The 14,502-nt window shown below is 32.9% G+C and overlaps 1 protein-coding gene across 1 annotated transcript; it reads left to right on the top strand.

The window, feature by feature from the left end:
* Positions 1-708: 708 nt before the first annotated feature.
* LOC134258958 (uncharacterized) lies at positions 709-7,732 on the top strand. Its single transcript, XM_062741550.1, has 4 exons — positions 709-814; positions 4,875-4,998; positions 5,899-5,969; positions 7,236-7,732. The coding sequence occupies exons 1-4, from the start codon at positions 754-756 to the stop codon at positions 7,457-7,459; spliced, it is 480 nt and encodes a 159-aa protein (XP_062597534.1). The 5' UTR covers positions 709-753; the 3' UTR covers positions 7,460-7,732.
* The last annotated feature ends 6,770 nt before the right edge of the window (positions 7,733-14,502 follow it).

The raw sequence follows: 14,502 nt of genomic DNA on the forward strand, positions 1-14,502 counted from the left end.
TGGTAATATGAATTGATAAGAGACAATAAATAAGATTAACAATATCTAAAATTCATAAATTATATTCTAAAAACATTTGTTGTGCAATATCTAATGACATGTTTGATTTTCGTATTTCTTTTACCTAATGCTATAGACCAAGTAAAGTCTTTTGTTCAAGCTTATTGCTTACACAGATTATTGACCTTTATATCCAGGTAACTCTTGAAAGGAATTTATCTGAATCACTTTCCTTTGATTAACTCATTCAAATTTTAGTTTTGAGGTTTTCGTAAACACATGTCCTTTAAATTGCTTGAAATTCATGATTAATGTGTGTGAGAGGATGAGGGTGTGTCTATGTGGGGTGGGGTGGGGTTGTTTGTGTGATTGTGATTTAATTGTATGTTGAGACAAGATAAGAAATATAACAAAATATTCAGGTAGATAATGTAAAAGACGTTAACAGGTATACCAATAATCAGTATACTTGCATCATAAATAAAGTACGAGATAAGAAGATGTTTACATTGCTTTATGGTAACAAAAAAGTAAATAATCTTTTGAAAAAGTTAAACGTAGTAACCTATATATAGGTCGCTCCCCTTTTTCAATATGCCATTAGAGAATTTCGAAATACCATATCCCCCAATGACGACAAACAAAGGGTCTTTCCTGACATGTCCGGTGTGTTGAAATGAACTGATAAGGGAGAACCGATTTATTCCCTCACAACCATATCATTTGTAACAGGTTCCGGTCACTGTGAACAACATGGCGGATAGATTTTATTTTCTTCTCGTTGGAATTATTTTGCAGATTTCTCTTGTACTTGGTAGGTAGTAATGTAACATAGATTATTCCTTTTTAAATTTTATTCCTCTGCACCACGCACGTTTAAAGATATGATAAATATTTGATAACTTTGTATATGAAAACCGATCAATTTTTTTTTATCCGTCTTTTAGTTATAGTCAGAAAGTGGGGAAAGGGTTCAATAATGTTTAAGTTGCATTTTCCTCTGATTGATTGCAGGTAAAAGTAACTGCATGCATTCATTGGTAGATTTCTTCATAAATGCCTCTTTTCATGGAAAAATAAATTTAAATTAGTTAACAGCTATTACCCGATTTAATTAATCAATTTAAAGGTGGAAAATATTGAATGTTAAGAAGGGAGGTCAACATTGCCGCTACATTGCCAAAAATTTTAACTCATTTCCGCTACATTTTGTCAGATTTTCGACCGATCATTACCGCTACATTTTTCCGGCAAAAAACAATTCATTACCGCTACATACTGAATCAGCCCAAAACAACTAATTAATTACCGCTACATATCGATTTAGCCAGGTGTAGTTCGGTTTACATGAGTTCTAATCAACAGAATTCACTCACTATCTAATTAGAATGAGTACATATATATAAATAACTGCAGTAGGAATTTATTTATTTAGCGTCATCTGAACATTATGGTCACTTTTGAGAAGTTTTTACAAATCGAGGGAATGCCGATAAACTTATCGATTTTTTATAAAAAAAAAAAATAAGACTTTCAAAAACTCAAAATTGTGGAGATGTGTTGAAAAGAGTTGCAAAAGCAGCTGCAAAATAGACCTCGACAAATTACTTGTTGATTTTAATTAAAAAAAAAAACCCATCCTGTTCAAAGTCCTACTTTCACCTTCCCGTGGTGAGCAGGAGGAACGGGTCTTATGCATGCACATGTATAGGTTGTACTGTACATTCATAAGTGGCTGGCTAACGAAAGAGGCAATGTAGCGGTAATGTATACTTTTTTTTGTAGCGGTAACGTAAGGTTTTTGTAGCGGTAACGACTATGTAGCGGTAATGAAATATTTGAAAATGTAGCGGTAATGATACGCACCCGTTAAGAAACTCCTATCCTAAGGTCGGGTAATTGAAAATTTTCACAAAAATGTCCATGAATTCTCAAAACAATATGTATTTACCTATGATATAGTAAAAATTATCAAACCTCAAATATATTTAAAGAAAATGCGAATCAAAGTACCTGCTATACAAATTTCTAATTGAAATTTGGCCAATAGAAATATTTTACAATTAAAAATTATAAGTATTCCGGCATTAATTGCATGTTTTCATAGAATTCGATAATTTGATTTCTCTTTCTAATTCAACTGATAATATAAAATATATATAAATATAGTTATATGACATCACAGACCACTTCTGTTAGCATCACCATGCTTAAAAAAATGATATCAAAGATAAGATTAAAGGAAATTCGATTTTTATTTTAAAAAAATATCTTAAATTTATTATACCATTTTTATTTTGTACTTCAAAAGAGGGGTGTACGAATGTCAAATTAATTTTTACATGACCTTTTCTTAGATTTCAAGATTATTTTGATACTTTTAAATTAAACGACTACTTTAAGAATTATCCATCCTGGCTGATGAGTTGATGTCCTTAATTTGAAATTCTATAATTTATCAAGCTGACACCGGCATAAAATGGGACAAACAATAAAACTTTCAAGCTGTACGAACATTTACGTTTAATATTTATACGTACCGGAATACATGTATGTGTATCCAGTAAACGTTATTTGCAAGTCGAAATATTTGCGAATCTAAGAAGACAACAAGTTCTTTTGATATCTGTTCAAACTAGGCGCTTGAACAAAATACAAAAATGTCTTTGTGGGGCACTGATGCTCCTGTATGGCAGGTTTACGGTGAGTGTTGGTCTCTCAATTGCACGTCAAACTGACAAGTCAAGGTCAAAATGTCAACATTGTTGGTATCCGAAGGAAAGTCTAGTCACAAGGAATGTGTCTGTGAAATACTATAGTATTAAAAACAGTACTAACGGTTTAGGAATTTAGGTTTTTTAAATAGTTTGTCAAACTCTAATGTCAAGGACAAATATCTTAAGGTAAGTCCGTACTTTCAGAATAGAATTTTCTGTCAAACTGTTTATTTTTTATTTGAATATCTTGAAAAAGTCAGAATCTAACTAAAACACCCATAAAAACCATATATTTGCAGGTTAATTTTCATGCAACATGTCTCGGAGTAAGTACCTCTGAAAATACAACAGCCAAAATTCAACATAAAGAAGTGTGACATCATATTTTATTTAGCTATGTACCAAATCACATAAATTTAATGTTAAAACTTTTGAAAATCAAAAATATTCATTTGCTAAGAGAATATTTGAAATTTTTTTATTGGAAAACACTAACATATTAATGATGATTCTGTCAAAATCTTTCAGAGAAAAACCTTAAAATAGCTTTATTTTGAATATTTCTCAAAATCTTATATGTTTTTATGCTATTGATTCTTAACCATTATTTAGAATTATATCTTAAGTTAGCAGAAACACATACTTTATGATGGTTGACCAGGAAAATTTTACAAATCAGCCTTTTGAACATCTATACCCCCATTTTTGGAATATCTATTTTTTCAATTGTTCGCAAAATTTTAAAAATGTAAATTTAAAAAGATGATATAGGCTTAGAATTAAAAATAAAATAGATCTAAAGTTAGTTTGATTAAAAAAAAATTGAAAGGTTTAGGTCCATAAAAGCAATTGAGGATTCTGTGCCTGTGTATGTACTAAATTACATAAAGATCCCATGGAAAGAGTGAAAAGGGGTTATTCCTAAAAAAATGAAACTTAAATACATTGAGTGCACAAAAATACTATAATAAACAAATATATACTTGCTAAATTATTTTCAATCATCCAATAAATTTTATTTCTATAGACAAACGATAATAAAAATTTTATATTGGGGTATAGAATTAAAACCGGATCCGTAAAAGAGTGGACCTGCCTAAATACCAATTGAAAGGTCTTGTCACAGTGAAAACACATGCGAAGTATGAAAGGCCTAGAACCAAATGTTCAAAACTAATGGCCAAGGATCAAGTTCGGAAAATATTGGTGAAAAAATCTGTAGGTTGAACGTAGAAGTGAAGGTAACGAGGTCAAATTTTGTGATACCCAAAGAAAACACACATACAAAATATACACGCGTGAAATATGAAAGCTATAGCCCCACCATATCAAATGTTAGGACAATTGTTAACGTATTTGCGGACAAACCGAAGGACAGCTCGACAGAGAGACAGACAGACAGACTTGGCAAAAACTATATATCCCTGAATACGGGATATATCAATATTTTCACACCCGTCATGAGTGATTTTTCATTGTTTACGTAGATGGAGTTACATATCTTTAGTTAATTCAGTATGAAAACAAAAACCTAACGATTTGTATGAAGCTAATAAAAAGCGGCCTAAAACAACTAAATCATTATGATATACATGTATTTGCTTACAAAGTCATTATAAAGACAATAAAATTTTTGAAATCGATGCTCACTTTAACAAGGCTGGTGGAATCCCTATAATATCTCTATTCTGTGGATGACCTTCCTTGCTTTAAAAATAGACATAAACACCATAGCCAAGTGAAAGTGGAATTTTACTATAACTAAAAAAATGATGATAAAAGACAAATGCAAGCTTTATTTATAAAACGTATTAATCAGATTCTCAAAATGTTGTTGAAGAAGCATATCTTATACAGCACAATCCTATTTCAAATCAAGCTGCGTTTATCTCTAATTTTTCTTGGGAAAACATGATGCTACTCCAGTTCTATATCTTTAATATATATTTTTTAAATTTGAATTTGATATTTTAAGTAGGCAGTTACAACATTTAGAATCTAAAATTGAATGATGCCATCAGATGTTTTCAAGCTTGAATGATGCTATCAAAATTCTATGTTTATTTTCAAGAAAAAAAGTTTAAAGTTTACCATTGAAAGAGCTACTAACCAAAAAGTAGAACATGTGTCACCAAGCACCTTTAATTTTTATTCCAGGTTACCAGGCATGTTACTCGGATAGTCAGTGTCCTCTCTCTAACTACCACTGCTGTACGGGTTCTATTTACTGCTGCCCCTGGGGGTCAGTATGTACCGGTACCATCAACTGCATCAGCATAGGGTAAGTCTGTACCGGTACCATTAATTGCATCAGCATAAGGTAAGTCTGTACCGGGACCATTAACTGAATCAGCATAGGGTAAGTCTGTACCGGTACCATTAATTGCATCAACATAAGGTAAGTCTGTACCGGGACCATTAACTGAATCAGCATAGGGTAAGTCTGTACCGGTACCATTTACTGCATCAGCATAGGGTAAGTCTGTATCGGTACCATCAACTTCATCAGCATAGGGTAAGTCTGTACCGGTACCATCAACTGTCTCAGCATAGGGTGAGTCTGCACTGGTACCACAAACTGTCACAAAATCATCAGCTGCATGCTGTTTGTTACCTTAAGTTGTAATGTATATCTTACTGTATGCAACTGCATCAGCATAGGGTAAGTCTGTACCGGCATCATCAACTGCATCAGCATTAGGTAAGTCTGTACCGGTACCATCAACTGCATCAGCATAAGGTAAGTCTGTACCGGTACCATCAACTGCATCAGCATCGGGTAAGTCTGTACCGGTACCACCAACTGTGTCAGCATAAGGTATGTCTTTACAGGTATCGCCAACTGCATCACCATAGGGTAAAGGGTAAAGGTAAAGGCATATTTGCTAGCCAAGGGTTTCTCATAGCTCATGAGGAGAGCAGCGTACATGTATCAGAAACCCTTGATAAGCCAAGATGAGGGGGAGAGACAGAGGTGTTCGATCTTAGGTACCTGTATGTTAACTAACATGTGTCAAATAAACAGCTAGAAAAAAAAATACTTGTAAAATATTTTTCTGTGAGGACTCTCAAATAATCTCATGAAAATATGACAAAATTGCACTGGGAAAGGGGTGGGATAACATTTTTCATAGGATTTTACAAAATGAAAATGTATTGAATGCATGTTTTATCATTATAGAACAATCGTCGGACCCATAGTTGGTGGAGTGGTTCTCATAATTAGCTGCATCGTCTGCTGTATTTGTTACCGTAAGTTTCGTTGTCTGTTGTTACCTTAAGTTGTTATGTATATCTTACTGTATGTAACAACGGTTGTTTGCTGTAAATGATAAGACAGAATTGCTGTTTACAAGTATGTTATCTTACGCATGAACCTCTGCTGTGGAAAATGGTACAAGTACAAGTACTTGGTACTTGGTACATGTACAAGTAAGAAAAGTATAAAGTAGGGATGTCAACTCTTAACCGATTAATCGGTCGGAACGATGCTAATCGGTTAGAAAATCGCCAATCGGTTAGTTGGAAAAATATAAAATTCTTGCAAATTTAAACGTAATTTCCTTAAAATTCCTTCCTTTTTAAAGAAAGGAAACCTTTGCATAGATGTTTTTTAGTGTTTTTACCCATCCTATAATTAAGAATATTTGGAGGTAATTATAGCTCTTAAGATTGAGACCATAGGGGTAATTGGTCAATTTATAAAGTGTTAATTACTAATTTTAAAACATTTTAAAATTTACATTACAGGCGTTTACATGTAATTATGATATTTCTATATTTTGCCTTATCTTATAAATTAAAGTATTTGAAAGAAAGTTACATAAACCGTAAATAAAGCGAGAGTTCCGACATAGATATGATTATGGTACCTTCTTTCACATCAGCTGCCTTTAAAAAATTACCTCTGTCTGATTTCTGAAGCAAGATTCACGGTTTTCATAATTTTTTCTTGTCTAATGAAATTAAATGAAATATACACTTTTGTACATATAAAATTCCCCAATAAAAATAATAAACAGAGTGTAACTTCTATTGTCTTTTTTTGCCTTTTGTGTATATGAAAAGAAAATATCAACATGTATATCTTGATACGACTAACCGGTTAATCGGTCGGAACGTTTTACGGTTAACCGATTAGCAATTTAGCAATCGATTGTCATCCCTAGACTATAAAGGTCGGCTAAAGAGTAGACAAATATATACTTATCTTATTACTTTAAATCAGAAAAAAATGTTTGATATACTTATCTTATTACTTTAAATCAGAAAAAAATGTTTGTTTTAAACATTCAAATCAAATCTTATTTTTTCCATTCAATAATTTAAATTTTTAGTCTATGTTTTAAATTTTCCAGACTTTAATTTCAGACAAAATTACGTCGACAATCTATATATATTGGCTAATTCTTGTATTATAATGAATGACTTTTTATTCGGTCATCAAAATTCTTGTAAATGAGAGGTAACTTCCTTTTAATCATTGATTAAGTGGTCACATAAATTTATTACTTGTAGGCAGACGAAGGAGACAGGTGCCACCACCAATGGTTACCTACGGACAACAACAACAGACTGGACAACAAACCTATGGACCACCTCCCAGTTACGGACAACAACAGCAACACGGACAAGGTTACGGACAACCGCAACAATATGGACAAGGTTACGGACAACCACAAGGTTATGGTTCACCTGTTGAATTTTCTCAGAATACAACAGAGAAAAGTCAAACAAAGTAAACTTTGTAAGAAAAAAATTATACAAACGTCCCTTTAAAAAAATGGAGTAAATTTTAGTGTTCAAGGAATAAGAGATCTCGAACAAACTGGTGACTTATTTCCCATTTGAGAGTTGGTTACGATTTCGAAGAACAAATATGTGTCGACTTTGTCGCCATTGAATGGCTGTGTTATCATTGACGATGTAATGTTTGTAAATGTTGTCTAATTATTCAAATGTTATATGACTTAAAATATTTGATTACATGTATTAATTGATATTCATTTTTTGTCATTTTTTGCACATAATATTAAAGCATTTCAGGTTTTGTCTGAAGTTGTCTTTTGTATATTAGCGATGAGAAATTTCTGTAGCCTTTCTATTTAACATTGATTTCCTTGAAGTCAAATGTATTTTAAATGTATGCTCTTGATGTCAGACTGTTTGATAATTTTTGTCAGTTTAATTACTTAGTTCATTTGTATCAAATGACACGCTTTTATTCTGATTTTATACTGAATAAATGCATTCCATTATTCATCTCTAGATTTAAAATTCATTTTTGTAAACTGAAACTGAAAAATTTTTTATGATCTAAATCCCATATTAAGATCAGCCAATCAACATCATAATGAGAGAAGTTAGACGAGAATAAGTACATTATGAGGACCAATTAATAAATGATGCGATATATCATTTAAAAATTAGAAAAGGTACAAAATGCATATTCTTTTTAGTTTCTATTCCCCTGTTATCTTTTGCGAGTACCTCTGGTCTCTGTATACTGGAACAGAAAACATCAGCATTCTCATCTTTAATGATGCCCCTAGTGACTTTTGAGCTTAATTACAGTTCGTTATCTCCATATTTCATTATAATAATTTCTCATTTATTATTCATTTGAGGGTTAGGAATTATAGATTTTATTTGATTGTCCGATTCTGTCACAGTCTTATTCCATCCATGCACGATTGCCATTTTTCTTTGGAGGCAAATGCAAGAAAGATCATGCTTATAGTAAATAAAATGCTGCCCACTATTAGATTTCTTTACATCATTAAGGAAAAAACAAAGCAGGTGAAACATGTGTCCCTTTGATTATGCTACTTATATTGCAGGTATCTTAAATTAAGTTAAAAAATGTATCTGTGATAAAGCTGACTTCTAAAAAATATTTCTGAGATAACTTAATAACAAGAAAGAATCACTTAAACAATTAAGTGTTCATATCATGTTTTAAAAATAAATATAGAAATCACGATTATGCAATTAAGGCAGGCCAAGTGGTTGCTTAAACGGTTTAATGACTTGCATTTTGAAGTGTTTAAAATATATCTTCATTGTGTTTATCAGTAGTATGATTCATTTTTTTATTTTCACAAAACAAATTGTTTACATGTATTGAAAAGAAGTGGGTTAAGGAGATAACGAACAGTATTCAATCTCAAAGTCTACAAAACAATACAAAACAAGAGCAGAGCAAACACGGACCTCCGAAACATCTGAGAATTATGAAATAATTAGCATCCCCTGCTGACTGATCACACCCGCCGTGTGCTCATTGTCATGATCGTTATATAACAGAAAAATATCCATCGTCAAATCATTGTAAAAATAATGGACTAACAATTGGTATGAAAAAACGTCAGTCAGCATATGACTCAATGATAAATTGTATTTGCTGACAAGGTCATTGTATTGACCATAAAACGTACGAAATGATTACTTTAAACGAGACTGCTGATATCCTTGTTTCATCAACTTGCTTGTCAATAAGTTACCTCGTTTCAGAAATTGTTCATACGTAAAAAATGATCTTGCGTATCGATTCAACTGAGATATATACACTCCGTATGCAGGTGATGAAGGTTTTATTGCTGCATAAGTAAGGGAAGTTGACGATAGAAAAGTTAAAGTCGTTACGTTTATCATATAACTTGGTTGTTAGGTTACCATTAACGTCTTTTTAAAGTAAATGTCCAAGTATGAAAGAGATGTGTCAGATTTTGTGGCATATCTTATCTCATGAATATATCGTGTCGACGTTTGAAAGGAAATTACCGTTGTTAATTGACAATACGTCTTCGATATATCTAAATGTCGAGTTGAAGGCCACAGCAAGTATTTTCTTCTTTTCACGCATAAAATTTTGCATAAATTCTGCTTCTTATGAATACTAAGATAGGTCTGCTTTTAACGGAGTGCATTTGGTCCCCATGGAAATTCAAATAGATTGTTGGAAGAACTGGTTTCCAAAACCATTTAGATATCGTGAATCAGAAACTCAAGTATCTTCTTGATGTCAACTTCAGAGTACTTGTGTGTGCATTCAAACTCTTTTTAACGCAATTGTTATGCAAATGACAAACGACCAGGTAAGTAAATTTACGAGTTCCATTTTTATTGAAAAAGCATCTGTCAACGACATCAAAAACCCTGGATTTTAAATTCTTGTGGGGGATGGTTATGTATAAAGTTGAAAAGTCGTATGTTTTTTAATATAAATGTAAATATAATGAATAACTGTAAGATTTTTCGATTTCATGACGATGATCAATTATTGATTGGCTTGCGTGATAATTTTATGCATAAAGGCCTTAATTATAAAAATTATTACGAAAGCCAATCGATTGATTGCATCATGAAATCGAAAAATACTGGTAAGTTATTTTTAAAGAAATAATTTTCCAAACATATCCAAAACGTTTACGTCTTATGGGGTTTCTATCCCAATCCTATGAAGACTTAGCATGCTGTTAATTGCCTGTTGGGCTTAAGAGGACTGATAAAATTGCTAGAATTTAAGTACAATGTATATCAGGTTGAAATTACATGTATTGTCACCATTTGTCAGTTCATATAGTAAATTTACAGGTTCTTAACCACTTTGAGTACTCGAAATCTTCGCTATAATACTCGAGAGAAAAAAAGGTAATTGAGAAGTAGAAGAGGATAATTGAGAAGTAAAAGAGGATAATTGAGAAGTAGAAGAGGATAATTAAAAAAGAAGAAGAGGAAGTGTACTACAGACTAGATTTCCATTCGAAGTACATGCATGTTCAACAGGCAAAAGACATCCAGCAAGTCCATACTTCAAAGCGTTTAGTCAGCCATCGAAACATTATTTGTCAGCAAAAAGACCGGTCGACCAGATTTATTATCTCAGCATCTTTTTACAGATACTAGCGATCAAGAAAGTAGCAAATATATTTCATCAGAGAAGATGGAAGATCGAAATTATCAGGTAGCAAAACGATTTTTGTTCCGAAACTAAAAATTGAAGAAACTATCGATATTTTTATTCCGGGAAATAGTATATTGTGGACAATTAATTCATGTCTAGAAAAGGCATCATCTGTTCATTTTATATACTAAAAGGGCTGAGAACTGAAAACAGTTTGCCGTCTCGTAATACTTTGTATTATCTGATTGACATCGCGGGTAAACATATCATTCACAATTTGTTTAAAACCCTTGGAAATCTTATGATTATTCTTACTAAGAACATTGTATGATATTTTTTTATGTTCAATAAATTTGAATTCGAAAAAAGGAAAGGATTATAAAAAAGCGTTGGCTTCCTGATCGGAATGTCGTGAGTTTGAATCTCTGCCAAGATTGACCATTTTTCATACTGTTCCTTTGCTATGCACTCGGAACTTTGAATAAAAAGTTGCGGATCCTTTAGATGATACCTTAAAAACCAAGGCCCCGTATGACGACAGGCGTTGGTACAATAAAGAATTCTCATTCCTCAATAACCTGAGTACCAAGTAAAGTTAAAAATTTGAACCCCTTCAACGGTATATGCCGAAGTCTCTATATGACTGAACATTATTCTCAAATGGTACGTACAAGAACAAGCACAACGTACAATCGATCAATCATTTTGAGGAACATAAACGTTGCGTATCAATTTCGGATAGATAATCACAGGTAACATATATATTTACCCTATTGGAGAACACCAAACACGCAACGAACGAACTATCTCGACGATATTAACGGTATTACTAGTTTTTGAATATCATCACTCGCTTTATATTTTTTGTAATTATTTCAAAGGCGGATCTAGCACTGGCGCGCCGGGCTTGCGTCCCCTCCCCATTTGATTTTCTTTAAATTTTGTTTGTATTATCTTCAAATCAACAGCAAAACACCTCTAATCTATTATAGAGTTCCTCAGTTTCCGGGGTCTTCGCCCTTGGATCCCCATCAAGGCTTTGTCTCGGACCCACTGGGAGCTTTAATGCAGCCCCCAGACTTCCAAGTCTTCTACTGGCCCCCCCCCCCACGTTTTGAAATTCCTGGATCCGCTGCTGAATAAATATTTAGACGGTTAAACTGCTAGTACATATTTCTTCACTTCATATTAAGATATGAACGACCAATATCGGGTTATATGGTAGCATAATTATGCCACCATACGGTTATTATATTTATGTCGGATTCCCTTATATCGACACCCTAGATTGGAAGTTGCGTCTATTGATAAATTGTTCTCAGCATTTGCATAGCGTCGCATTGATAATTGTTCAAACTATAAATATAGCACGCCAAATTCTCAAAAATGAGCTTAACATAGTTTCACACTTGATAAACTAGATTTATCAACTGTAAACTATAGTTTAAAAACCGTAAACTATAATTAACAATTGGTTAATTTTCATTTATCATTATCATAAGTTAATTAAAGGAATCAATAAAAACACACCTGAACATATGCATATATTTATATCATACTGGTACATGCCACTACATGGAACACCAAACTGATTATACATGTACTTATCAAATTGACAAATCATTTAAATTTTTCTATACGTGCGATTCGTCCGTACGTTTCGACAGTTACATAGGTAATCACAATGTAAACAACTTTACCGTTCGTTAAACCGATATCAGTTCGTTACGTGTTTGGTGTTCTCTATTACGTTTTTTCATCGGGCCAATTTTTCGAGTTTTGAGAAAAATTATTAATATGTAGGGATTTGATTTCGTGGTTAAAGTAGCGTTGAATAAAAATGCATGTTAAATTTGACACTTTGTGGTGGTCATTTATTTGTGGGCCTCTCCTCGAAAACAATGAAAACTTAGCTCCAATTAAAGTTTTCATAGTTTTGATTTACTTATCTAAAAACTGATATATGATCTACATTTACATAGTTAGGATAGAGGGAGAAAGAGAGAGATAGTATTAGAAACTTAACAGATTGAAAAGTTGTGAAATCATTATCATTAGCATATAAATATAATATAGTGAAACAAGCAATTTATATATATATGTTGCGCTACAATAGGGGGTGTAACGATATTATAATTGTTTTGATCTATGCATCATCTATTTATTATTGTAATTGGACATGGCCTTCTATATGTTACAGTTAAACAATATAACTAGACAAGGTCATTCATGAGGGGTGTTGAATAACACCAATCGAAGCCACTACTGATTCGCATGACGTTGGACACTAGGCAGGATTTTTCTCATAATAAAAAATAGGGAATATACACCCTTGTGTTTTCAAAAGTGAAAGGAATGGGATCTGATATATTTGTGTCATTTTTTTTTATATTGTAACTTTTTATACCTTTGTTTTTTTCCTGAAGGTAGGTTTTCTTATTGTGAAAAGAATTATCTAAAATTTAACTTTTTTCACATCTTGCATAATTTGTATATAGCAGGGACCCTTTCATTACAATTTAAGTCAAACAAATTAAATGTATTATCATTAAAAACAATTTTTTGATAAACATATTGCATGAATATTTTAAGAGTAAAGAAATAAACTACGTATTGAGAGACAGATTTATTTGCAGCACTCGATACATACTCGAAATAACAATTTTTAGTCAGAAATTTAAGGAGCCAACTGCTTATTAGCTTTCATTATACTAGTAGATGTCATAGTGTGAAAACAATCATTGATATTTCAAAATGTAGCAAGACATATATTCTTGAATGAATTCAAATTTCAATAATGGAAATTGTAGCCAAAAGAAATTACTAATGAAAGGACGAGGTCTGTTTCCAACATTGCATAGAGGCATTGTTTTTATTATAGGCACTATTGCAGGAAGAGTTTCCACTGTAGCCTCTCTCACGGCCACTATCAGAGGTTCTGTTGACTTCACGTGTACATATACAGTAGACTCCGGTGATATTATCTACCCAGAAGCTATTCTTTGGCAAGTTAAAACAGGTCCGAGTCCAGAGGCGTTTTCAAGCATTGCCCTTTTTTCTCCTCCTGGTTTGGGTGATTCCAATTCCTCTGCACACTATCTTTTTGCAACTGATTATAAAAATCGATCGGATTTGTTCAACGTTACAGCTAAAAGAGCCAATTCCTATGTTGTTGTAATGCGGTATAAGGGAGTTGTGTGTTCAGATGAGAGTCACTACAGATGTTTTGTTGTATTTTTTAATACTGGATCAGGTCTCAACATGAAGACAAAAGAAACATCTCTCACAACTAGAGGTATGAATTTTTATTTTAATTGGAGTACTGCCTGTGGAGTACGCCCTGACTTCAGGCGGAATTCAGAAGACGGAATCCGCCTATCATCATAAGGAACTTAATAGGACTATTAGACGGAGTCCGGGTCAGGTGGAGTCAGGGCGTAATAGAGCTCGAAATATATAAATGAGTGAAGGCGTATTCCGCCTTTTCTAATATGGATTACCTGCAAGGCGTATTCTGCCTTACCTGCAAGGCGTATTCCGCCTACCCTGCAAGGCGTATTCCACCTTACTAGCAAAGGGTATTCCGCCTAATGGTTAATCCAACTCCAGGACTCCACACAAATACGATGGTCAACAGGTATCTATGGACATTTACGGCTAGTCCTTATAGCATTGCTTCAGAACTGCCAAATCTTCAGGAAATTCATACAGGGATTTACACCTGTACTGCATTTAATGGCTTCAATGGAAAGTTCTTCAACGCATCGAATGAAATTAATTTACAGATTGGTACGTTTTTGCAAGAATGGCTTTTTTAAATTATTTTTTTTTATTTATGCTACATGAATATTGAAAGCTGTTTGCTAAAATAGTGCGGAA

The sequence above is a fragment of the Saccostrea cucullata genome, unplaced genomic scaffold (genome assembly GCF_032062105.1).
Source record: "Saccostrea cucullata isolate Sc308-1 unplaced genomic scaffold, CSIRO_AGI_Scuc_v1 ctg3524, whole genome shotgun sequence".
Taxonomy (NCBI): domain Eukaryota; kingdom Metazoa; phylum Mollusca; class Bivalvia; order Ostreida; family Ostreidae; genus Saccostrea; species Saccostrea cuccullata.

What these genes read in the sequence shown, in the direction of transcription:
- LOC134258958 (XM_062741550.1), top strand. Translation starts at nt 754, where the DNA reads ATGGCGGATAGATTTTATTTTCTTCTCGTTGGAATTATTTTGCAGATT. An exon ending in ATCAACTGCATCAGCATAGG is followed by an intron (nt 4,999 to 5,898) that starts GTAAGTCTGTAC and finishes TTATCATTATAG; the next exon opens with AACAATCGTCGGACCCATAG. An exon ending in CGTCTGCTGTATTTGTTACC is followed by an intron (nt 5,970 to 7,235) that starts GTAAGTTTCGTT and finishes TATTACTTGTAG; the next exon opens with GCAGACGAAGGAGACAGGTG.